The following is a 26634-nucleotide window of genomic DNA, read 5'->3' as shown; positions in this document are numbered from 1 at the left end:
ATTTTCTGTGGCCAATTGCCTAAAAAGCTTTAGATTGCATTACACTTCCGACCAACAGTGACTGGCATTTACTCTGAGTAAGCAGTTGTCTCAAATGACAGAAAGTGATTAGCAATCACTTGCTACACGATGTGAGAGAGTCTTAAAACTCCCATTTACCCCCTACTGAACCAATATCTTAGCTCATTCTACAGAACACAAAAGAGTATTTCTCCAGCAACTAACATAAGTGAAAATATGAGCCCTCACTCTGTAGAAGGCAACAAATTTGGTCACAAAGGAAAATGAAAGCAAGTGCCCTAATACCAACTCAAGACGCTTTAGTTGGAGAAAAACAGCCTGCATCCCATAACATTTTATGATACCAAATGAGATGCAGGCAATGTAATTTCACTTATGTGATTCACTTACAAGCAATGCAAATGCAATCTTGCTGATTACACTTAAAACAAAAGACTGAATCTGCTTATTTATAGAGCAGTGCCATAGTCATGCAAAAATCCTGCTACCCCCCCCCACCCAGTGTGGAACCAAAAGAAAACAATCTGGCTGAAGACCTTTTCATCTCCACAGAAAGAAAAATGATGTTAACTGTGAACTCCGGGCTGACCCAAGACGCTTAATAATGTGGCTTCCCGGTGCCCTCAATAGAAAACAAGGTCAACCATGTTAGCAATCGTTAGCTGAGGTGTTCAACCCACATGCAAACAGTGTCCACCGTTTTATTTGTTTTTTAAAGAAGTGTTCAGAAAGCACTTTCACTTATGCTTAGTTTTAAACCTTCATTTATCTGTGGGTATATACATACACACACATCTGTATGTAGACAACAGATGTGTAATTTCTACAGGGAGCTACAGACGGCTACAACAAAAATATTCACTAGCCAGAGTCCTCACCATGTGTATTTCATGAGCTTCTCCGTCTAGTAAGTTGGGGTCTGGAGCATTCTGGAACTCCTAGTTTTAATCACCACCCCAAACTTGAGTTTTATTAGGTCATTTTCTCATTAGGAAGTTCAACAGTTAGAGCTGGATGCAAAAGCTGATACTCAGTGCCATCTCTGAACTTCGCAGAAAAGCAACCGAGCTGGAAGACTTCGCTTACTGTCTGTGTTGCTCAGCTTTCTCAGATCTAACAGGTACTTCTGGCTCCCCACCAGCAACTGAGCCAAGGCCCAGCTGCCAGCCACTGCACAACATTCCAGACATTTGGCTAGAGTCTGACTGATGGCTAGGTCTGCAGCACCCTAGGCAAGGAGGACCATCGCCAAAGCTAACTGGGGCCCAGCTGCAGTTTTAACGTAAAGAACTTTAATAGGATACCTCACACCTGCCACAGGGCTTTTTTTCCAAGAGGGAAATTGCACGTGGCTGGAAATGCTGCTCGCAGAGTGACTTGTGGCCACAGGGTTTCTCTATCTTAATGAAGAAGACATACTTCGATGGTCTCCCAAGTGATGCCAACACCGATCATAGCTCACAGGAGCAATTTTCTGCGGAAAATTCTCACCACTTCTTTTTGGTGAGGGACTATTTCCACAGAGCAACCTTTAAGAACGTCTCTGAAGGTACCCTTGACATTCAACCACAGTCAAGTCTCAAAACTCTCCTCAAACCGAACTTTGTAAAATGTATTGTGCCGAAGCAGCCAACCTTCCATCTTCATGTCTCCAAGCAGAAAAGACCTAGAAGCATATAGGTTTGCTCATTTCAACACAGCACAAGCAGTGGGCCAGAAAATCATTTCACTTGTTTGGAATGTGAGCCACTATCCAAGCCCACGGCATATGGCCGCACACGTCTCAATTCTCCCATCCCAGCAAAAATGCAACTGCTGTCCAATATGCATAGTCTCTGAGTAGGAAATGGCAGTGGTTTCTGGAGCTCTGAGGTCCAGAAAATGCTGCCAGACTTTAAGGGAACCACAGAACACATGGGTGGTAAGAACAGGAGGAGATATTATGAAAGGAAAGTGAAGTGTGATCCTCCAGAGTGGAAAATAGCTGCTCCTGTTTAATTGAAACTTTCCATCACAGGGCGCCTCGGACCCGGGGCCGTCCTTTGTTCATGTTTGGGGAAGAATCAGCCTGGAAGACATTATGACTAACCTGGGGTATGTCTACAGTGGAAAATCAGGAAATAAAATTGGAAAGCAATTTAATAGAATTGAGTTGGATGACCCCAAGAAAGCTTGTTTCAGATGCGTTCTTGAAGAAATTCTCCCTTGATTCTCCTACTCAGTGCTCATTAAAAATGTGCACCTGCCATCTGCCTCTACAAGGATTAAGACACTAGCCACTGCAGCCACTGACCTTAACACACCCTGAAAGGAGTTCAGGGTGGAGATCAGGAATGAGGCACTGATTTCTCACTGTGCTCTGGGAGAAACTCATGGAACAGGCCTTCAGATACTTAGATATTTTCAGAAGATTTTATGAGCCCAGATTCTTGCATGGCCTCATATCTAGAAAAGCACTAAAATCATTAATGGAGGCATCTGCTCTCCGTGACTAGCAAGCAAGCCTCTGCCAAAATGTGTGCTTGACTGCACGTATCCCCTTTCACCAAAATCATATATAATACTGACCTTCCCCCTACATCTTCTGAGCAATTCCTCAGAGCTACCTGAAATGCTGTCTCCCGGGCTATAGTCCTCATTTTGCCTCCAATAAAACTTAACTCACAACTTTCATGTTGTACCTTTTTTTTTTTAGTCAACATTGCTTAGGATTTATTGTATGCCCCAAACTGTTAAGTTCCTTAAGCACTGTCTGCTCACTAAAGGTCATAAAGAAACACACAATACCTTGGAGACCAGCATTCTGTGTGATGTTGACCCATTCGTTCAGCCTCTCTGGGTTGCCAACAGGCCATATGTAAAATTCTCTACATGTTTCCCTCACAGAAAGCACAGCACACATGTATGCAAAAATAAACCTCGATCTTCTACTAATAACAATGCACACATGATTATTTTACCAAATAATATTTAACTCAGGCATATTTGACTATCTTTCTAAATAGGCAGAATACCCATCGTGGACAAGGACTGGGTGGTTGACAGTTCTACAGCTAGACCCGAGAAGACATCCATTTATTCGTTTCGTTTCTTTTTTTTTTTTTGTCTTTTTAGGGCCGCACTCTTGGCATATGGAGGTTCCCAGGCTAGGGGTCGAATCGGAACTGTAGCCGCTGGCCTACCCCACAGCCACAGCAACACCAGATTCGAGCTGTGTTTGCAACCTATACCACAGCCCACCACAATGCCAGATCCTTAATCCACTGAGCAAGACCAGGGATCAAACCCTTGTCCTTGTGGTTACTAGTCAGGTTCATTAATGGTTGAGCCATGATAGGAACTCCTATTCATTTCTTCATCCATAACTATTTATTATACCACGCACTGCGCAATGCCCTGGGAATAAAACAATATTTTGCCTCTCATGCTACTTCCGGCAAATACTTATTGATTCATTGATTGAAACATTTTCTTCCAATTTCTTTCGGACTTCCCACTCATCTTGCTCATTTCTCCCTGTCTTATGATGGTTTTCAAGACTCTCATCAAGCCAAACAACTCCTTCGCTTATTCAGATATTTTAAACGTTCTTATTTCCAAGTAAAGGTGTTAGAGCACTACAGAATCACAAAGGAGGCACCAACCACTGAATGGCAAAACAGGAAAGCTGCCCGCAAGCCATCCTTCAGGTATTGATGAGTGAGTGGCAGAAGGTCGCAGGCACATTTTCAACAAACTATAAAGAGGAACACCAAAGCAAGCAAGGTTGGCAATGACTAGGGCCTGGGTAATACAGGAGGGGTGACTCTCATTCTAAAGAAGACGGGAAGATTTTAAGTACAGAGGGAATTTATAGTAAGGACAAAATGACATGATAAATACATATCAAAGACTATATTTATCGTGTCATCTTGTCAAAGATGGATTTAATTACTGAGCCCATGGGCACGGCAGAGGATTTAAGATCAGCATGCATCAGCCCTGCCCTTACAGAGCTTCCAGTCTAGGAAGGGAAATACTGGTATCTGTGACTATCCTCTTACACTGGCAAATGCAAATTTCAAAATGAAGGTAACTGGTGCTGCAACGTTTGTAGAATTAAGTCACATGACACTGTGTAAGGCTGATCCTTTGCTCTTTCTGTCATATGTTCCTTAATCTGAGACGAACAAGGCTCTGAGAAACAACCGGGAAGAGGAGATGTGGCAGACACTTTCTTCTCCTCTGCTGAGTGGAAAGCTGTCTCTTGCTGTTTCTTAACCTTTCCCTAAGATCCCATTACCTCCCTGGGTTATGTGGCTCAGAAAAGTATACATCTACTAAGTATTCTCTATTTCCAATGGCTTCTCCCAGTTGACCCCAAGGTAAGGGTTTCCTGACTCTGCCAGCCCCCAGCCCTAAGGTGTACATGTCCACTCAAGCCCACATGGGCTCGTGAACTCAATCTCCAGGTGTGCCACACCTCATCCATCATCTCCAACTGCCCTCGAAAGTCTTCTACATTTAATAACAATGATGACACCACCAATATGGCAAACGCTTTGGTAGGACTCACAGTGTCCCAGGAAGTGTTCTAGGTACTATACAAAAATCAACCGATTTCACCCTCATGACAGGCCTCTGGGGTAGGTACTATTTTTTTCCCCCATTTACAAGTAAGAACTCAGAGGGATAAGTCCTTTGCCCCATATCTTACAGCTAATTCTTATTAGACCAACTTGCAAACATTGGCAATCCGGTGCTAGGATACTAATTCTTAAAAACTACACATTATGACTTCTCTATCTTCTCATCCAGTGAAGCTCAGGCATTTACTCCAGAACTACTTTTCAAAGCCTTGTTTGTAAACCTGACTACTTTTTCTCAATTTCCTAAGCATTCACATGTATTTTTAAAATCTAACCAAGAGACCAAAAAGAGGGGGAGAAGAGTGGAAGCAAACGTACCCAATTCTGTGTGCGATGAATGCCTTCATGGCCCCCTAATCTGACTCCAGATGTGAGCAAACAAGACACATAAATCTGAGTAGATTGGCTGGTTGTTCATATAAACAATTCAGAGCCTTATCGTGCCTCTCTGAACTGACTCCAATTCATCAAAAATGTAGGAGCAGGTTATATATGGCTGCCTCCATTAACTGAAACACACCCATAAATCTCCAAAATGTAGGACTCAGCACCAAAAAATAGATAGGTATATGTATATAAACATATATATGTGTGGAGGAATCCCCACATATATTTGGAGCTCCGAGCGGTTTGCACCTCCTCTGTGCAGTCTGGAGTCATGCATAATGCAACACGCAACTGCTAACAGCAGGCGCGCACCAGATAATTTACACTTGTTTTTATGGACACGAGGAACTGATCTTTGAAGCTGTCCCTAATGAGATTCCGCTTGGCCCTAACAGCATCCTGAGAGAGTGTTCCGGTTTTCTACTTGGCATCCGGTGCATATTTATAATGCAGAATACAAGCTCATTTAAATTGCACATGTGGATTTTGGTGTCTTCCCTATGTTAAAGAGAGATTTTTATATACTAAGGAACACTGACTCCTCAATTACTAGACCATACTTTCCCTAAACAATGTCACTGCCAGTCACTGCAGGTTACTCATCAAAGAGGCAGGTCCATCAGAGGGTTCTGACCTTCAGGGCCAAAAGCTCCCCCAACTCCAGCCTAGCACTGTAGTCCTGAAACTCAATTAGGTCCTCAGCCAAAGGGGATCTTCAGAAAGCCTAATTAGCCAACACCTTTCTTAGGAGACACAGTGAAGGGACAGTCAGGGAGAAAACCTAAAGCCAGTCACCTAAATTAACAACTTCCTGCCTCAAAGTGCTTGCAATGCAAATCTCTCTCTCCTTTTTTTTTTTTATTCTCCCTTCTCTTTTATGTTCTGCCCCATGTAAAATTCTTCTTTAAGCTTGGCACTATCTAGCAGCACTTTTTTTATGTCATTTAATTTTCAAGAGGTTTATAACTTAGTCACCCTTACAAACTTCCTTTAAATCTCATCTGTTTTACCTTTAAATCAAAAACATTTTTAAAGGCTTTCAATCACTATATAACAACAATGTTTTATGATGGTGTAATCTGTATTAAACCTGAATCACAGATTTCTGTCAAAATAGCTGAGCGATAAGAACTAGAAGAGTTTGCTATTTAAAAAAAAAAAAGTAAAGTTGTTAAAAAACATAGGAATACAGAATAAAATTGGTTTGCTTTATGCAAAAGTCAGGATTCCCAGGATAAGAGATGACCCGTTTTCATACTCTTCATATCAGGTAAACGTCACATATTAGGGACACCTGTCAGTTGGACTCAATAACTGGGCTGAAATATATACTAATTAATTTCACACTTCTAGCCAATAATCGTTGACACCAAATAGGATCAATAAATACGCACTTTATAGGGAGTTGAAGCAATATATTTTCTAATTCCTCAGTTTTTAAGGTAAAGAATAATATAGGAAACCCAAATCTCTAGGGTCAAGATAAAAGTGAGACTTTGATGGCTTTCCTATGTTAGAAATGAGCGTCTACTACTGTCAAAGTTAAGAGTCAACTGAAGGCAGGATAGATTATAGCGTAAGTGTAGGAGTATCAGAAATACTCACTCTGAGCTTCATCCAGCTCCATCCTGAAAAAAACACGGGAGACTCGTAAGTTATCCTTTTTAAAGCCAAGTACATGGTCAAGTCGAAATACATGTTGTCAAAATGAATGTATGATTTCAAGGGAGCACAAGCTTCTTAGGGAAGCATATAGTAAGAGAACGTGGATTCCCTGAAAACTCAACAGTCATTCATTCATTCCACAAGCATGTGGAGTGGGTCTAACACATGCTCGCGCTGTGCTGATGCTATGGATACTAATGGGCAAAATAATAAAATAAAAAGAAAGAGTTCCTGCCATCACAGAGCCTACAGTCTCGTGGAAGACAAACATTTCACAAACACTGAGAAAATACTTTTATGAAAAGTGAGACTAAGAGAAAGCATTACGTGTAGGTGCTCTGAGTACATACATGCAAAGGATTCACCTACTCTAGAGAAAGGGGTGAGGGCCCCCCTGAAAGCCATGACAAAGGCGGAGGGAGGAAGGAAAGTGTGTTTAGGAAGGAGGACCGTCCGTGTCATTTCCGAGCCTCCGAGTTGAGGGCAGTGGAGCAGCCTGCTGCTTTCCCCACATCTCTCAGTACCTCTCCACTTGGAAAAATTAAAAATTCACAAGGCATGCCTAGGAAGTGGCATATACAATGTATCTTCTCTTCAATGTCAGCCCTGAATCCAGACAGAATTGAAGACCTTGGGAAAAACTGGTGGACAGATCACCAAAGTTGGCACTAAGTGCTGCCAAATGTCTGGCTGGCACCAATATACAGGCTAAATTGGCCATAAAAACCTCACTGTAGTCTTGCTCTTCTCAAAGGAAATCATTTTGCCATCCGCAGTGAGGCTTACCCAGAGGCCGGTCTTAGGGGGAGGCCCTGAATTCTGAGCTTAACTCAATTGCACGGTTTAGGGCAAGAGCTTCATGTTTCAGATGTGCAGTCAGGTAATCTGATCCCAGCAGAGTTTTAATGGCTTCTAAAGAATCCGAAGTGTTAAATCCTTTTCCCAGCCTCCCCCAGAGCAGGCTGAGGGTGCTTTTTGCAATCTCCATTCTCCTCCGTCCAGTCTCTTATTCTCACACCCAAACCATTCCTAAATCGGAGACACTAGGTTAATATTCCTTTCTTAATCCTGATTGTAATCTGTGTTCTACAATAGTGCACAGACTCACCAGCACAGTGAACAGACCTGTGGTTGCCAAGAAGGGGCTATGGGTGGGGGAGGGAAGGATGGGGGGTTTGGGATTAGCGGGTGCAAACGAGTATATATAGGATGGATAAACAACAAGGTCCTACTGCACAGCACAGGGAACTATATTCAGGATCCCGTGCTAAACCATCACAGAAGAAAATGAAAAAGAACATATATATGCATAACTGAGTCACTTTGCTGTGCAGCAGAAATTAACACAACATTGTCAATCTACTACACTTTAGTAAAGTTAACAAAATAAAATAGTGCACATGCACCTACCACACTCCCAGGAAAACAAAACAAAACACTGGGAGAGAGGAAATAAAAGACAGCGGAAGTGGAATCTGTAGAAGGGGTGTTTTATTTCAGGATTTCTCCCCTCCAAGCCTGGGAAGAACATTTTCTGGTTCTGCAGAAACCAAAGGCAGCAGACCCAAGCAAATTCCTCAACTCCAGGAAAAGACACATCTCAGACAGCTACACTGTCCAGGCGTCAGGCAGGAGCTAAGATCAGTGCTTATTAAGTCTGTGCCCCTGGCTATCAGTAGGTTAACACAGACTCAATCCCTCCCTCTCCATGCGGGAATCCCTTGAGAGACAGCACAACCCAAGATACTTTAAAAGTGCGAGGAAAACAAAAACAAAACATTTCTCGAGGAGAATAAAACAAACACACCAAACTTAAGGGCAACAGAAAAAAATTACAGTAACGATGGGCATCGTACCACCATTAAAACTCTGCTGAAGTTCAAGTGTTTGTGGTCTAAGTACAAATCCAGATAAACGATATTATTAAAAACAATAGCTAGCGTGCATTGAGCATGGGGATACTGTGCTAAGTGCTTTACTCAGTAATAAGCATCACCTAAGAGAACCTTCACCACTACCTACAAAAGCATATGTTCTTATTAGGATCCCGAGAGTAAAGATGAGACATTATACCAGTAGCAGAGACTACAAATGAACACAGGCAAGGGGCTCGGGGGTGGAGAGACAGACCAGATTCTGGATATACTTTGGCGGGGGGGGGGGGGGGGGGGGCTTTTCCAATGACTTCATTTTTTTATATTTTTTAAAGTGCCTCAATTTGTGCTTAGCAACAACCACTGCACTCCCAGACTCTCCCTTCCACAATACATGCATGCATCCCTCCTCTCTCCTGTTTCTCTGTTCAGCACTTTGTTAAGCTTATTAAGTCCAGCGGTGGCTCCTGCAGCCCCTGATCCAGCACCTCACAAAACGGTGCAGTTTGTTTACAAGGTGACACAGCCTTCCCTGCAGAGTTCGGGGGGGCTGCCTAAAATCCACCGATGGCCAGAAAGCTCCTTCTGATTCTACACTTGACAAAATAAACACCTCATAAAGGCAGGTAAGCAGAAGCTACTTTTCGCTTCAGACCACTTTGTCTTAATAACTTTTGAAAGTGAGAAACTGACGGCGGGGAACAGGCTCTTGCACACACACAAAACACAATTACGGCACAAAGAGACCTCGATAAAAGCACAACTCCTTGGGTAAAGTTCAATTATTTTATTTTCCTTGAAAGGGGGTACCTCTCACGGATATGGACCACTCCTGAACGGCAAAGGTTCTTTCCCTGCCAACCCTGGCTGCATTAGCAGGGTCTAACCCAGCGGGTCTGAAAAACCAGGGAATTTCATTTCCCTAAACTCAGTTCCCAAAGGGGCTGATTCCCCCCCCCTCCTTTTGTCCACAGAAAATGAAGCTGCACTTCCATGTTGGAGGAGCTATTTCAAAACATCCTCTCTTCTCTCAAAGTGCAGAATTTATGGTAACAGATAATTAACAACAAATGACAAACAATCTGAGCAGTAAAGGTCCCAGTTTGGTTGCCAAGATGATGGTATCAAATTCCAAGATAAACAGTGGAGTGTGCCGGGCTGCCGTTAATGTGATGGAGGGGTCGCTCAGGATGGAGAGAGGCAAACAAGGCAGCCACCGGCCACTAAGGGCCACAACATGGGGCCAACCAGCTCCCACGGGACTATTATTTCACTTCTGAATTCTCAGGAGTGTCAGTGGACAAGGGGGTTGTACTGGGCTTACTCTTCCATCCAGAAAAGGGCACCTATCAGTGCCTTTATATTTCATGTGGGGAAAGGATTCGATTCTTCCTTGAACTGCATTATGGAAGAGTTAGGAATTTATATTCTTCAGGAGTTGATACCCCCTTCCTAGCCTGTCTGTTCTTCTCAGAGGCTCCCCTCTCCTCATTCTTCATTTCTCTTAAGTTTGTGGAATTGAAACAGGTTTCAGTGCATTCAGCTGTGCCTCAAATAAATATGAAGGTTAGGAGCAAAATGAAAACAAGGTAACCTGTAAAAGTCAGATTTTGAGCACAACACGTGGTAAATTTCCGAGATCCTAACAGATGGCAAAACTTCAGATATTTTCACATTTCTCAAAAACCAGTTCATAGTTCAACTACTTGTCAAACGAATTTAAAAAAAAAAAAAGATTGAAACGCAAACTTAAAAGTTTTGAGTTACCTAAAAAGGCCTCACAAACTATTCCTTCTCAGGAAACAAAAGAGGTCCAATGTACCAAAAATTGCTATTCTGATCCTTTCAAATGCTGGATTCATTGGTATGCAGAGTTGACATGCATACCCCGGGAAGCTAAGGCGAAATTTGTCTTATCTCCCTGCTGATTAAGGTACAGGGATTCTGACATGCTCCTGGTGCTAAAGTCAAGCCCAAGGCCAGGGACATTGTCACTCCAAGAAAGAGTTATGATCTAAGGATATACCTCTGCTAGGCTCCCCTTCTTCTTTTCTCTTCTTCACATACACCACTAATTTCCCACTTCTCCATAAAACATCCATCTCCTTGTTCTATTCCCTGCCTACCCAAGCAGGACCAGTATGAAAAAGCTGGTACTTTAAAAAAAAAAATGGAATATATTAAATAGAAGGCAAAACTAAGAGTAATGCGTATGATATTTTTGATTAAATAAAAAAAAGTCTAACCCAGTCTAATAGTCTTCTGTGGCTATCTCTGAAGTCTTAAGACACAACAGAATGAAACAAAGGGAAGAAAAAAACATCTAAAACTCAGGACCAAAATAGAGTTGGTAGAATGTCTATGTCATAGCTAACTCAGGAAATTAGAGAAACATGCTGAGGTTGCTGGTTGGAGATTTCACTTTTTTTCCTCAATTTCAGTTTGAAGTCCTTGGGCAAAACACATTTTAAACTAAGTGCGCAATATGTAAACGGTTTGAAACTTGGTCTGTGGCCCAAATACCTAAAACTGAATACTGCAAGCAAGCCACTGTTCTTAGCCAATCACCATAAACGCCAAAATAGCCCACCGGAAGACGAGAAAAGATATTTTCCCAGTCCAAGAATTAGCAAATCTTTGAAGCTGGAAGCTTTCAGAGACTGTCTACTCAAAGAAATAAGCGGGTGAGAGTAGAGTTCATGTTATAGTGCAGGAACCCATCAGCAATTAAGGAAGCCACCACCAAGAGACGAACATCGACAGGTTTAATTCTCACCTGGAATCTTAAAGCTTAATAATATCAAGTACTGAAAATGTACTTGTTTGCTTTATTAAATGGTGCTAGTGGTTCTTTTTCTGTTTCTGTTTTTCAACTAGCATCAAGAGCTTTGCTCTTTAATATAAAACCATACAAAAGTTTAAACAAGGGGCTTATAATTCTTGATTTGTATTAAAGGGAAAAAAATGAAAAGCCTGCCATAATGCATTTTCTTATTTGCATACATTTTACCCTCTACAGGGACAGAAATTGAAGGAAAAAAAAAATCTTCAAAGCAAAATAGAAGAGAAACACCAGACCCAAATACTGCAAAGGCCTATAAATCCAACAGAGTTTCCTCTTTGCAGAGTTAGTGTTTCTACACAGACAAAGCCTCAAAGTGTACTTTTTACATTAAAAAAAAAAAAAAAAAAAAGAAGGCAGACTAACATGGTGGTCTGGAAGAGTGTAGTAGTTTCACCTGTACTGATATTGAAATAATAATCATGCCAGGATAGCTACTGAAACATCCCATTTTCAGGATGCTAGGGAAGTCTAAAAAGGAAAGACACATGGGAAGCAGAGAGCTAAGGAAATACTGAAGAAAGAAAACAAGCTGATGGGCAGATCTTGTGAAACTCAGTGAATTTTTCTCCTTTTGGGAAGTAGTTCACTTAAGTAGTTTGTGATACAAGATGTGGTAAATTGAGTGGCATGAGCCTGGTTTTTACATCTTAAAATCTGCATCTAAACTCTAAATCTCAGGAATAAAATTAAGTATGTTGCAAATACAGGCTCCCTGTCATGATACTTCCCGTTTAGCTAGCCTTGTCATTTCGTCTATTTTTAATGAAAACATCTCCACGAAAGAAATTAAAAAAAAAAAACAAAACCAAAAACCTGTACTTGGAGCAGGAGATCAATTCAATCCATAAGGAGAGGTAATCAATGATTTACTCAGAATGTGTTTATTCATTGCCTGTGGCTGCTCTTTCTGTATGAATCTTTCTCTATATACATGCAGGTAACCATTTCAGGTTTTGAAATCCAAATATACCACAGTAGATAGAATCTGCTTTATCTGTCAAAATTCTTTACCCTTCCAAAGAGTCACTAACCACATTGCGCGCGCGCGCGCGCACACGCACGCACACACACACACACACACAACCCAGTTATGCAATATATAGCTAACGTTCTAAGAACAAATCCATATGGACCCCCCAAAAAATCTAATTTTAGGTTGCCTTTCTAATGCTGGAATGCAAACAAAGAAATCTACAGAATAGGAAAAAAAAAGTCAGCTCTAAAACCAAGTCTAACTGTCACGGACCACGAGACCAGTGCCCTCGGGGAGTGTACAGGGGAAAGAACTTATTTTTAAAAAGAAATGAGAAAGGAAAAGAAAAATACTCCGTGTTTATATACGAGCACAAACTAAAAGGGCCATTCAGCATCTCCAAGACGAATTTCAGATTGAAAACATTAACAAAAATTATGGCCATGCTAATGTGCAAGCCAGTGATAAATTTGTAATGAGAAGGAGAAAGTGGCTTACCAAGAGAAAAATGTTTAGAATTTTTTTCTTCCCCCGCACAGCTAATGCAGCCCGGCTCTGCGACAAAGGATGAATTTCTACCTTGTTTAATGTGAAATTTTATAGAGCCCCAGACATTCAGTCAACCAATGATACTCCTCATCCTCCCGTGTGACAGCTGGGGGTCACTGGTCTACCCCCTCCACAACATCCCCACAATGTCTCACTACTCCAGTCTTTCCTGTAGAACATCACTGATGTTGAGGGATTTGTCTTCTTATTTCCAATAGACCAAAGAAAAGAAAAGAAAGGAGAAACCCTTGACTGCATCAAGTCCAATGACTGGTGGGGAACTTGAAACTCAAAGAGGCCCAACTTGCTCGAGATCACAGACCTAATTAGTGACCGAGACAGGACCAGAATCCAAGTTCCCTGAAATACTGTCAGTCATCTACCTACAGCAAGTTAGTTAGCTATTTCCTGATACTGTACACTCAGGTGACTCTCAAAAATGAATCTGAAGGTACCTCTGAAAAAATTTCCCTTCTACTATAGGACTAAGAAGCAGGCAGCATCCTTGGCTTCACATCTTCCCACACATGAGCAAGTCGAATTATATTTACCCAATCAACAGCCTTTGGTCTACTGTTTGATTCTAACATAAAACAGAAGAAGGTACCACCCAAGGAAGTGAGGCCCAAAAAAAGTAGAAGATTTACATTAGAGCGAGCCTTCAATTTTGCTGACAAAGCAGAAGGACTTGTAGATAAATCACATTTTTATCTTATTTATTTTCTTCATCCTTTAAAAATGTTTTTACCATAAAAATGTTACATAGTTCTTAAAAATAATTCAAATTGTAGAAAACATATAAAATAAAAAGTATAAGATCTTTTATCCATCACTCCCTCCCCCAAATTCATTTGCAAATTTATTCCCTACATAATCACCATTAATGTTGGTATTTGTCCTTCCACACATTTTGAGATTTTTTTTTAACCAAATGGCACCACTCTATAACATTCTTCTGTAACTTTGTTCTTGCATCTAAGGCTAGCTAATACAGACCTGAAATAAATATTTACTTCCTACCACATGAAAATGAAACTTCAGACCAAACAAAATCCTGTAGGAATTTGGCATGGGATGTTCACCAGATACCCTAAAAGCTTCAGATCATTTCTGATGAGCAATACCCAAGCAAACACTGACAGATGCTATAAAATGCAACAAAGCGATGAGAACACAAGTTGGACTTATCAAGTTTTATACAATCGAGCAGTTTAGAAAAAAAGATGTTAACACTTATCTCATGCTCACCAGCTAGTGAACAAGACCATAAATATTATCACAACATCTATTCATCAAGGGCTATTTTCTAGGCACTATATGTCATAGACATCATCTCATATAATGTTTATAACTACCCTAGAGTGCTGTCAAACCCATTCTACAGCTGAGAAGACTCAAGTTCAGTAACCCTGTCCACCCACACTTAGCCAAGCCAGTAACTGGTGGGATCAGCATTTGTATAGAGTTCTTTGATTTCAGACCACATTTTCAGCTACCATATGTGACTACTGTCTTCATTCCTCATTCCCCAGCTCAACCTGTGCCCCTTGTACTCAATTCCAGTGAATTATGGTTAACTCTTGATGCTTGTTTTAACCACAGCCACAGGTAGGGAGCCTAAGACAATGATGGAGGTACAAGGACCTGAGATCAGCACTGTGATTCTGCAGCTCAACCAGGCAACACTCAGCTCTTGGGATCCCTTGCCTGCTTGGGACCGCCAATCAATCCCATGAAGAAACTGGAGGCAGGTGAGACACTAAGAAGTTGGGGCACAGACAGAGAAAGACAAAGACTGTATGTTTTCATTTATATGTGGAACTTAAGAAGTAAAATGAATGTAACAAAACAGAAACAGACTACAGATACAGAGAATGAACTGGTGGTTGCTAAAGAGGATAGAGGTGGAGGGAAGGGCAAAATGGGTGAGGGGGATTGAGAGATGCAAACCACTAGGTATAAAATAGATGTTAGAAGAATGTAACTTACAGCACAGGGAATACAGTCAATATTTTATAATAACTTTATATGGAGTATAACCTATAAAATATCAAATGACTATTTTGTACACCTGAAACTAATACAATTTTGTAAGTAAACTATACTTCAATAAAATGTTTAAAAAGTAAATTAAAAAATGAAAAAAAAAAAGAAGTCAGGGTACCTTTCAACCCTGACAGCCCCAACTCCCACTCAAACAAGTTTCCTAGTAATGACTTCTTGGGGAAGATGAGATAAAACTTACTAGTGATTTTCTTATTTATTCATTTATTTATATGCCACTGATTTTCCAAATGAATTGAAACAGCTCAGAATAAAAAAAAAAGGCAGAATCAATGGAACAATCATTAAGGAGAAGAGCTAACATTTTCTGAGTACAGACTATGCACTAAGCATTCCTCTAAGAACTTTATAAGTAGTAATACTCTTAACCTTCAAGACAACCTCTGGAGACAGGCATTACTTTTACCAGCCCCTTTTTACAGATGGGAAAAAAGAACACAGAGAAGTTAATACATTTCTCCACGGTTGGTTACAAAGCCAGTAAGTGTTGCAACCAGGTTTTAAATCTGGCAAACTGATTCCACCAGAGACGTCGACCACCACACTGCCGCCTCAAAAGCAGCATAAAAGAACAAGAACGAAGTAAGATTCTAGGAACGCTAACAGCTAAATCAGCAAAGTAAGTAGCTAAAAGTGAAAATAAAATTTGATTTGAGCTTCCTAGCAATCAACCCTTAAAGGAAAAGGTGAGTTATTAGCCTCAGTAGGGTAGCAAACCATCTGGGTTTTCAGGGAGCTGAGGGGGTCTCCCAGAACATGGAACTTTGATGCAAAAAAAGGAGATGGTTGGAACCTCACTAAAAATGTTTTATGGTGTTTTATTTGGCCTCGGATAATTTAAAACATACAAAATCTTGATGGTATTTTCAGACCTAGATTGGCTCCTTGAGCATTAAATATACTAAATAATTGTCTCAATATCCTGCTTGGGAATGATGACAAGGTTGTAGAAAAATGAAGCCCTGTTAATTTCTGGTTTTCAACCATCACATCTCTCAATACGTTCAAGAGTCTGGATAAGAGAGGCTTGCAAATTCTAGGTTCAATTCTGCCAACTCCAGGTGTGCTTTAATTCTCTTTCCCAAGGTCATATCAGATTGCCTGCTTAAAAAAAAAAAAATCTTCCCTACGTCACAGGCAGAGATGCGGGCCAGGGACACTTAGAAGCTTGGTGACAACCTAGCCAGAACTCACAGGTGAAATCAAACCAAGACCATGTAGTAAGGATGTAGTAAATCCTTCAAGCCAGTTGAGACGATAGCTCTGAAATCGGTGACAGGAACAGGGTCTTACACATCAGTGTTCCCCTGGCAGCAACCCCTTGCAAATAAATGTCTTAATCACAATCTTAAGTTTCAGAGCTAAAAAGATTCATAACTATCATTTGGTGCAAATGTTTACAGATGAGTAAACTGAGGCCTGTAAGTAAAAAAGAAGTAAATTGCCCATGATACTGAGGTGAGACAAACTAAATTAAATGGGAAGTGAGCTATTCCTTATCCAAGATAAGAAAACCCCAACAACTAGGTTTTATGGAAGAAAATATTAGATCACTTAACGGGACCAGGATTGTAATTCCAATCCAGGTGATCTGTCGTGGGTCATCACAGACCTCAGTTGTAAGTGAAAAAGGAAAGCAAATGTTTTAAGAAACCCATGCAAAATAAATGAGCAACTATTCAAATGGAAAAGAAAATATCTTTACGGAGAGGAATAAAGCTCTACCATGACATGTTGAAAATTTTAGAAAAACCAAAGAAACTTTAGACTAAATATTTTATAGGTATTTGCCAATTTAAGTTTCCATTTAGACTCAGGGCAATCCCTCTAAAAAATATAACACGATCGCATTTAACCAAGATACTGGACTGCCTCGTATGTCACTGTGCTAGGGCACCAAGCACTAAAAAGAAAAGCCAAGGAAAAGGTAAGCCAGCATCCTGATAACATGCACACACCTTCATACGAACACTCCAAAGGTTAGGACAGAAAGATCCCAATGAAAATCTCCAAATCTCAATCACAATTTCTCATCTCAGTGCACAAGCAGATCATGGATCAATCAAGCAAGCAATTGATGAGTATTTCTAAGCACCTGTTACTTGCAGTATCCCCACGTTTAAAAAATGAACAAGGTAACTGGGGGCGGGACCAGGGGGAAGAATAATGGAGGTGATATGGTTTGAAGTAAATACCAAGTGACGAGGGCCGTCGTGTTGGTGGCAGGGGTGGGGGGTGGGCAGTCAGTTTGGACTGGGAGAGAGACAAGAGGTTTCCAAGAGGTAGAAAGGCCTGAACTGGCCCTCAGCAGAGCATAAATGTGGGTGTCTCAGCTGTGAGAAGTAGTGAAAGCAAAGGCACCAAGACGGAAAGGCCCAACGTATGCATAGGTGACAGCGGCAACATGCACAACTGGAACAAAGGCTTCAGGTGGGAAGCTCTCAGGGGGCGATGAAGGCAAAAAGGCCAGCTGAAGATGGCCATGGAAGAATCCTCTACTCCTTGGGAGAAAGTGTGGTAACAGGGCTACACAGCTGTCCAGGCTGCCACTGCAAACTCCATTTTTCAAACCTTTCTCCATAAAAGGTATAATTCGATCCTTTGAATTTTTCATGGCTATATCTAAGCACATCGGTCCTAAGGTGACATGATTTTTAAAAATCACTGTGCATTCATAGCTCATCGGTGGAATCTTAGGGCTACAAACAAGAGAAGACTAAGCTGAGATTCCCTATCAGTCATTTTCCAAGGAATCTGGGGCAAAACATACTTTCTTTTGCCTGAAAAGAAACCCAATCCACAAAGTGCTTTGCTATTCTTTAACACAAAACGTCACACAGCTGAACAGAGCTAAAGGAATCCTAAGTCCACACACTTCATATTTGACGAAAAAGAAATTATTAGAAGCAGACAACTAAAAGGAACATTTGCAATGAACACACAGTTATTGTTCAGAAAAGCCACTTTAACAAAGAAAAATCTTATTCCCCTAAAAACTTTCCTTAAAACCATGTTAGGAATCCTTCATAACCATAAATATATTCTGATTTAAAGAAAGCCTAAAAATCTTAGAAAGAGTTTAGCATTAACCATTTACAAAGATTTCTTTCTTTTTCTCCTCCTTTTCTTTTTTTGCAGAAATCCCCTCATAGATAATTGAGTAGCTCTACAGAATATAGATAGTCGCCAAGTAACATCCTAGTACTTGCTATAATATCCAGGCAGTCAAGAAAAAGATCTTTTTGTTTGGTTAGTGTTTCTAAATTCGAGGGTGGGTTTGTGTGTGTGTGTGTGTGTGTGTGTGTTGGGGGAGGCAGTCCTACTCGTTTTTTTAAATGCCCAAATAAAACAATTGTTAATAAAAAAAAAAAAAAAAGAGCTTGTGACTTGTACATGCCCCGAGTTCAATTTTGCTACGAATGGCAAAAAAACAGTCAACAGAGCCCTAACCTCCTTTCTCTCTTGACTATACAATGGCTTTCAAAGGGGTTTAGTCCTACTATGAAAGACCCATGTTAGACATTGGGAGGGTCTAATAGAGAATGAGCACCAGGCCTTGAATAAACAAGGGGGATGGTGACCTTTTGCCCCTTCTGCTGAAAGCCCAGCACATCCTGTAGCCGAGGAAGAGAAAAAAGCTGGTGCGCATCCAGGTGCTGCAGAATCCTTGCCCCTGGATTTCTCCCACACTTTGCTCTTTAGGCAGTTTAAATGCAACATGACTTAAACAGTATTAGGGGGTGAGAGAAAAGTACAATTCCTGGAACCAACTGTTCCACTGTCCCTTAATCCTTTGTTCCCCATATTGTTTGAGTCCTGCAGCATGCAGCACACGTTCTACGAGCAACAGGCAAGACAATGGATTTAGCACTGGCTGGACAATTAGTCCCAATTAGGCCTATTTCCCAGCTGAATGTAAAGGGCTGGTGGGGTGAGGTGGCGCGGGGTGGGGGGGGGGGGAGAACTACAGAAATTTTAAAGACATTTTATCATGGAAGCAAGCAATGCAACGCAAGGCAAACTGAACTAGGGGGTCAGGAGGCTGTGCTAAAATTCGCTGGGTGACATTAGGCAAATGCCTTAACCGCTCTGTTGTTAGCCACAAAATGTGGGCAACCCCTCAGGAGCACTAAAGACCTAATGCCAACGTGGGGGTGAAAGTATGTACTCTGAAAATGCTCAGCATTACACAGATGTAGAGGAGTCCTCTGAGTTGTACTGGGACCACAGACACCCGTCTATTTTAGTGCATCATACACCTTTTATTCTCCCTCGCAGAAGTCATTAGTGACTTTGCTATTTTATTTCTAGTTTCCTGATGGCTAATTTTTTTTTTAAGTTCATGACTGATACTTACATATGTACATGTGGCGGCTGGAATCGGCTCTGGTTGATGTTGTAGTGCGTGAATGCCTGGGTGGGGTTGGAGCTGTACTCATCCACCGTTATGGTAACCTTGCCTTGAGAAGGAATCCCATGTGCCATCCTTCCTCCCTATAGGCATGAGCAATTCACAAATTTCCGGAGCAAAGGATGGAAGCAGGCATGGCGCGTTTCAGCCAACCTCTGAACCCAAGGATCTACTCATCAATACCGCTGCGTGTTTCTGAAAAAAATAAATTAAAAGATGAGCACCAAGCAAAAGATCTTCAAAGCGATGTAAAATGGGACACCTGGACATGAAATGGGTTCAGGAAAACTCTTCATCTGTGTTGCTGCCTCGTGGATAAAACAGTTCCCAACTCTCTACCCTGCATGTACTTCCGAATGGACATTACACTCCAAATGACACCGCTGGCTGCTAGCAAATCATTTCAATGGGGTTCCAACTAAGATTTCCTCTTTAATTATAATTATGGCACTTAACGTGAATTACGGAAGGGACACATCCACAGTTGCTATGGTGTCTAACTATAAATGGCTTGTGCACGAAGTGGAGAATCTTCCAAACCTTCCCTGCTAATTGGAATGTTTGGTCTGTACAAAGTTGGTGTCACAGAAGAATGTGAAATCTCTGTGCTTAATACAGCCATGAAACACCGTGACAAACATAAATTTAAAACACTCTGCTCACAACAGATACCATAATACACACGTAATACATGCACACGTTCCATGTACTTTTTTTTTTTCATGGTGACTTCCAAAATACACAGGTACTCAAAGCCTGGTATACATGTAGATTCTACTCCACACAAGAGCTTTATGGTAAACCCTTCTTGCTAAATGTAATATAACTTCTGTAACCACTCTAGTCACGCAAGGGGAAGTCAAACACATCTAGGCTTGGGCCACCATTTTGGATGAATTCACTACCACCTCTCCTGGAGCCTGGAAGGAATGGTCCAGGTGGGTAGCCCCTGCAGCTACCAGCTTGATACTATACAGTGGTCAGTAGCTGGTTTCATACTTTTAAAAAAGGTTTCCATTCGTTTCGATTCCCTCTATAAATGTCAATATATCATTTGCTGGACTGGGTTCGGAAATGAGGATGCTTATTTTTATAGCAGCTGTGCAAAGACTGAGAAGAACACACCCCTGCTTTGAAGCTGTTGCATTTTTTCAGTGAAGTACTGAAGAAGCAGGCAGCACACCCCTTGGGTAACCCTTAAAGTAACCCACACTTACTTTAAGCACTCCACATTAGAATACTTCCACCGTGTGCACCATTAAGCTTGGGAATCTTAGCTGCTATCTCAAATAGAAATACTTAGAATAATAAGATTAGATTTAAATTTGGCATGAAGCACCTTAAATATCCAGCAAAAGGCAGATGGCCTGCCATAGGCCATTTATTTTATTATTTTACAACCCAGGGCTTGTGTAGTCCTCCATATGCTGGCTGGGCTAAGAAATTCCACAGCGTAACACTCAAATCATCGCCTTCTTCATATTAGCAAAGCAAGCTAAATAACACCCACCTTGCCTGTGTTCCTAGCATACAACGGGCACTGCCAAGAGATGAATCCCTCCTGCTCTGGCATTTTAAACAAAGTGTCACTCTGGGTTCTCTTTCTTCCTGACTTCATGGGAGGTATGAGTCCTCTAAGCACCAGTGGACAGACAATCAGGCCGGTAGGATTAACTAAATTAAAATCTTTCCCTGTTCCTCTGATGTAAGATATCTATAAGAACTGCTTACAAATCATAATGTAGCAGTTTTCATACCAAGTTTGCAGCTGTTTCCTTAATTTCCCCCACAATTATATTTTACTGTTATTTTGCATAACAGTAAAACACAACACCTGCTTCAAATTGCAGTCCTGTTCTAAGTACTGTAATTCTCTTTTGAGACACAAAGTACCGAGACACGACTGAAGCGCAAAACTGCATAATTGCGCCATGCTGAAAAGTAAATACAAATGAAAACATCTTCCTGTTATAGAAATGACTGTCATTAAAAAGAATGTTAGCCATCAAAGCACAGAGGGGGAAAAAAAATACACATTTTCAGACTGCAAGAACTTAGTGTTTGCATAAATTAGAACGTGGTGGAAAAATTACATGGCAATTCTTATATGCCTGCCATCAATGTCTATTGTGTGAAATACAGAACATTAAAAAGCAAAGGAAAGAAATTTCATGTCTAGACCATTGTGACCTCTCCATAACAATCTCTGCACTTGGTGCCATGGAGTAAACTTGCTAATTAGACTAAGCAAAATGGCCTAGAAATGAAAGATACATACCCATAATATAAAAATCTGGGCAATGACTTAGCATCGGACCCTCCCATTTGAAGCCCAGAAAAGATGGAACTTAGATGGTGATCAATTTGTACTTTTATGTGGTCCACTGTATCCTAAAGTCAACATAGGATGGCCTTTTCTATCAAGTGAGATCTGTGCGTCTTTGCACCTCTGCCCTAGTAAGACAAATAGAACATCTTTTCACCAGCAAGCACAGGCCCCTTGTAACTCAGAAGGGCTAAATGGGTGGCTGGCACTTCATTTGAATTCATCTTTACCATGTTCTCTTTGAAATGTTTTATCGAAACAGTGCACCTGCAGCGTCTATCTTCTTTAATCTGGAGTCTTTTGAAGAAAATGTCAGACTGAGGCAGAGAGCTTCAAAACTTTCACAGGAACCTTTACAGACAAGTCAAGAAAAAGCTTATTTTTTTTAAAAAAAAATGCTACGTTCACCCCCACTCACATCACAAGTTGATCATATCCCAAGAATGGGAAACACCAACACATGGGAAAGGCAAAATTTTTTTTTTGGTAAACTCTAAGGAACAGAGGACAATCAATGGTCTCCACCTCTAACATGAGAAATTTGGAAAAAGCTTGAAATGAGACAGAATGATATACTGCCTAAAACTACCAAGAAGCTGCATTGCCTTGTTTCATGTGTTTAGGCAGTAAAACCTTCTAAATGATCAGATTTTGGATCATCTCACCCACATCACACTTACATTACTCTTTATGTATAATATTTAAAGAAACCAGTATTCTTTTTAAAAATTTTCTATTTTTATACTTCAATACATTTGCTCCACAAAACAAAGGAACCCATTACTATATGCCAGGAATCCTAAAGAAAAATCTAAAAGGGACTGACACTGCCAAATATGCATGCTGATATTCCTTTGATTTTTCGCTTTAAGAAAAAAAAAATCATGTGAGCACATTTTCATTTCCTAGACAGCAATCACTTCTTCTGTGCCTTAAGCTGTGCAACTTGCAATGTTCTTTTTCAGGAAATCTAGTGGGAAAACCTTTTAAAGTCTGCTGGCAATGAAAGGATTAAAAACTGAGGAATTAAATAACTGTCTCCACCTCCTAGACACCGGTAAGTCCCATTTACCAAAAGTTTCAAAGCAACAACTCATGACCTCTCTACCCGAGCACCGCACCGCACAGCCTATGAGAAAGGAGCCCGTGATTTCCTGGTTTAAACAAGGATGCTCATTTTATTCACTAACCCTAAGAAAGATCATCCGACCGCCTGGCCAGATTTTGGAACTCGTCGGCTCCAACTCCGCCAAATCTCGCTCCCTCCTTCCTCTGCCGCACAGAGCGAGTGCTTTTAAAACTCCCATCCTTACTCTTTTATGCCCATCTCCAATTACTCATCCCTGTATTCCGGAGCTGTATTCCAGGCGGCTTCTCCGCCAGGGTTTTAGAAGGATGCACAAAGTTCCATGTGCCTCTGTACACTGAGAACCCTCCCTCCAGACGCACTTACACCTGAACTTGTCTCCAGCACTGCGGACACCCGGCTGGCACATTCTTTCGGAAAGGAGGGCAGGACTTTTCTCCCGCGCCTCTGGCAACGAGTAGAGTCTATATATGGTGGGGCGGGGGGCGCGGAGTTCTCTACTTTGGATTGGTGTGTTTGTTTTAAATCTAGGGTAGGCAGGTGGCGGGGGGAGGGGGGGTCAGAAACTACACACACACACACACACACACACACACACACACACACACACACTCGTGCGCGCGCGCACCCTGCCCTCCCGGCTCAAGGCCGGCTCGTCCCAGCTACAGCTCCCCCTTCCTTCCTGGAGCACCAGCTCGCCTTACTCTCTCAGTCCCCCGAAGCCACCGCCGTAGTCTCCACTGCCGCCGCCGCTGCTGGCACTGTTGGCGCTGGCGCTCGCGGCCCCAGGCTCCGCTGGGCGCCTGTCTTTCTTTCTCTCCCTCTCCCCCAGCCCCAAATTGATTGATGACCACCAGCGGCCAATGGCTCTGACACCGCGCCATCCTCGCTCGAGCATCACAGCCCCACGCCCCCGACGTCAGCCTCCAGGGCGTGTTGGCATCCCCGAACCGTCAGAGCGCAGCCCGCGCCCGGAGCTGCCGCCTCCTCCCGGCTCTCTGCTGGGCTGCTTCCCTAGAGCGGCGGAGAAAGGAGGAGAGGGAGCCAGCAGGCGTTGGGAGTGTGAAGGCCACGGATTTTTCCCCTCTTTGGAATCTTTTTTCCACTTAAAGTTTTGTTTTTTTCCACCCTGACCTGTTTGTGTTTGTTTGCAGCATCTCAAATCAATTACACATTTTTCATAACTCGCATTTGCACTTAATTTGGGGTGTGTGGGAGTGCGCGTGGAATAAATCTACTCCACTGGGGCATCCTTAATTTCTTTTCTTGCTGGTGGATTTTAATCCCCTCCCCAATCTCTAGGAAAATGCCCCCTTCACCTCCTAGGCCTCAAAAACCCAGGAATTCAAAGGCTTTACAAAGATAACCCAGTTACATGTAAATAGCAAAGAAACTCCAGCCTCTCCCGGGAAGAAATCGGGAGGCAACGGTTACTTTTTCTCGTCGCTCGTACCCCGCCACCCAGCCCGAGTCGCCAGCTCGCTCCGCAGGCTGCGATCGCGGAGACCGGGGGCGGCGGGGGAGAGCGAGGTTGGGGCGCGGGGAGAGGGTGAGAAACAGACCCGCGCGAGAGCGGCGCGCGCGCAGGCGGCCCGGGGGTGGCCGCGGAGCGCAGCCGGAGCACAAAGCTGCGCGGCGCCTTACCAGCCACTGCACCTCGCTCGGGCTGCCGCGGGCGCCCGGGGCTCGGGCCAACACAATGCACCCGGGCCTAGGCCGGGGCGGCTCGAACACATAACCCCGGGACTTTCTAGTAAACAGCTCGCCGTGCCCTTGTCCCCACCCCCAAACCCGCCGCCTGGCTTTCGCCGCTGCCCTACGCCTACACCCCTTCCTTCCCTCCTAAGAAATCCCGGAGGAGGAGGGAGAGGCGAGGTGGGGACCCCGGGAGGTCGGGGGGCGAAGACACGGGGCGGGGGAGGAGGGGAGAAGAGCAGAGGGGCAAGATGGGGAGCGGAGAGGAGACAGCTCCTAAAAAAGAATTCGCTTTCGTTCGGGGGTTGAAAATAAGCCCTCCTCAGGTTCCGAATTGCCCGGGAAGCGCCTGCTCGTGCGAATGTCAGGGGCACCAGGGCAGCCGCGGTCCGCAGCCTCCGAGCCCTTCGCACGCGCCTCTGACAAGGCACCTCTCACCCGGGCTCCGCTTTGTGTGTGCATTTTTTTCCCTTCCTCTCGCGCGCGGCACCGGGCGCCCGGCCGCCTCCTCCCCCTCCCCCGCCCTCCGCCTCCCTTCCCGGGGCGGATTACCTTTCCCGGGCTGCGCTCCGGGTCCCGGGGATGCCTTCAGCGCCCGGCGAGCAGGCGATCCATCGCGGAGCGGCCGGAGCCGGCTGGGGGCGCGCGGGGGCGGCGAGGGGCGCGGGCGGGCCAGAACCTTCGACCCCGGAGGTCCCGGCGCGGGCTAGGGCGGGGGATCGGGGGGCGCGGCGCTAGAGTGAGGCGGGGGGGAGAAAGGACGGGAGCAGTCTCGCTCTGGGGAGAGAGCAAGAGAGGGGGCGAGGAGAGGGAGCGAGGGCGCGGCGAGCCAGAGGGAGCGAGAGCGGTGCAGTGACAGGGACTGCCACTGGGGTCAAAGGAGCACAGCTCCAGGAAGCAGGGCGGCCGAGGCGTCGCTCCGTGCGCGCTCCCCGGCGGGACCCCGCGCCCCCGCGCGCCCCTACTGTAGCCCAGGCCCGCTGGAACCTCCGCTGGCGCCCCGAGGCACCAGGGTTGCAAGAGGAGGAGGGAGCTGAGGGCGAGGCCGGCAGCCTGCGGGTGCTCCCGGGTCAAGCAGGCGGCAGGAAGCTGTGCTGCAAGTTCATCATCATGAGTGTGATCAGCGTAAAAATGATAGGGGATAGGAGAAGGTGGCTGCGGAGCCCCAGGGAAATAAAGGGAGTTTTCCCTCCAAATGGGCGTCTTCTGCAAAGGGAACACACCCAGGCCCCAGGCCCCCCACCCACCGACCTGCCAGGCGCTGTCTGGAGTCCTGGCACAGCTCCAGGGCGAAGAGCTGGCGGCGGGGGCAAGGGGAGAGGCTTGGGGCACTGCCCTGAAACCAAGGAAGGCGACCCTGGTCCCCTCCCGTCTGCTGAGCTTCGACTTTCCTGGGGGAGAGCTGTGCACCCTTTTCTCAAGCCTTTCAACCACACACACACACACACACACACACCACCACCACCACCACCCCTTTCTTTCTGCAGTGTTGTTCCTGAGAAAGAAAAGGCCAACCCAGCTGATAATTCTTTTACCTCCATGAATTAAGGCAGGTTCAGTATAGGGAGGCAAGGAGAGGCAAAGACGCTAATTGTTTCCATTTTTGTCTTTGGGGCACATTTCCCCCAAAGGATAAGCAATTCAAAAACGTTGTAAAAATCAAAGTTTGTCCCTTTTTCTCTGCTACTTTGGATTACGGAAGAAAAGGTTTTCAGGAGGGTATGCAAGCAATCTAAGGAAAGGGAAAGCCACTGAAATGCTAGAAGACAAGGGACAATTAAGGCAAGGCTTTTAGAAAACTTGGTGGGGGGGGGGGCGGGGCGGGGGAAGGAGGCTGACCGTGAAAGATGAGGTGGCCCTGTGATGTTATGCCATTGTCGGAGCTGAAGGTTTTGGACACCAACCAGCTCTCATTCCTTTCCAGGAGTCAGACTCAAAAATCTAGGCATTCTCCAAAGGAAAATCCAATGGGTAGTGTGTGAGAGGGAGAAGTGTGCTGAGTATACTGTGTGACAACTGACTAAACATCCTGGCTGAAATTATATCCCCTAAAAATAAAAAAAGGAACCATTTCAACATGGTCTGAGGCCTCTGTGCTGAGACTAATTG

The 26634-nt window shown here is 43.6% G+C and overlaps 1 protein-coding gene across 4 annotated transcripts in view; it reads right to left on the bottom strand.

Moving 5' to 3' along the window:
* The window catches only part of MPPED2 (metallophosphoesterase domain containing 2), a 182687-nt gene extending 156800 nt beyond the window's left edge, over positions 1–25887 (bottom strand). Inside the window, exons 1-2 of one of the 4 annotated variants that reach the window (XM_047776090.1) lie at positions 25078–25887; positions 19364–19612 (exon numbers count right to left, since the gene is read on the bottom strand). In XM_047776090.1, coding sequence (XP_047632046.1) covers positions 19364–19491 — 128 coding nt within the window. In that variant the 5' untranslated portion in view covers positions 19492–19612; positions 25078–25887. Of the gene's footprint in view, positions 1–19363; positions 19613–23196; positions 23273–23534; positions 24108–24474; positions 24570–25077 lie in introns of those variants that run through there. The other 3 variants (XM_047776094.1, XM_047776093.1, XM_047776092.1) reach the window with 3 other exon arrangements.
* Between the last annotated feature and the right edge of the window lie 747 nt (positions 25888–26634).

Source organism: Phacochoerus africanus, chromosome 4 (assembly GCF_016906955.1).
Source record: "Phacochoerus africanus isolate WHEZ1 chromosome 4, ROS_Pafr_v1, whole genome shotgun sequence".
NCBI lineage: Eukaryota > Metazoa > Chordata > Mammalia > Artiodactyla > Suidae > Phacochoerus > Phacochoerus africanus.
Note: the sequence above shows the minus strand (reverse complement) of the source record. Positions and strands in the feature narration are given on the sequence as shown.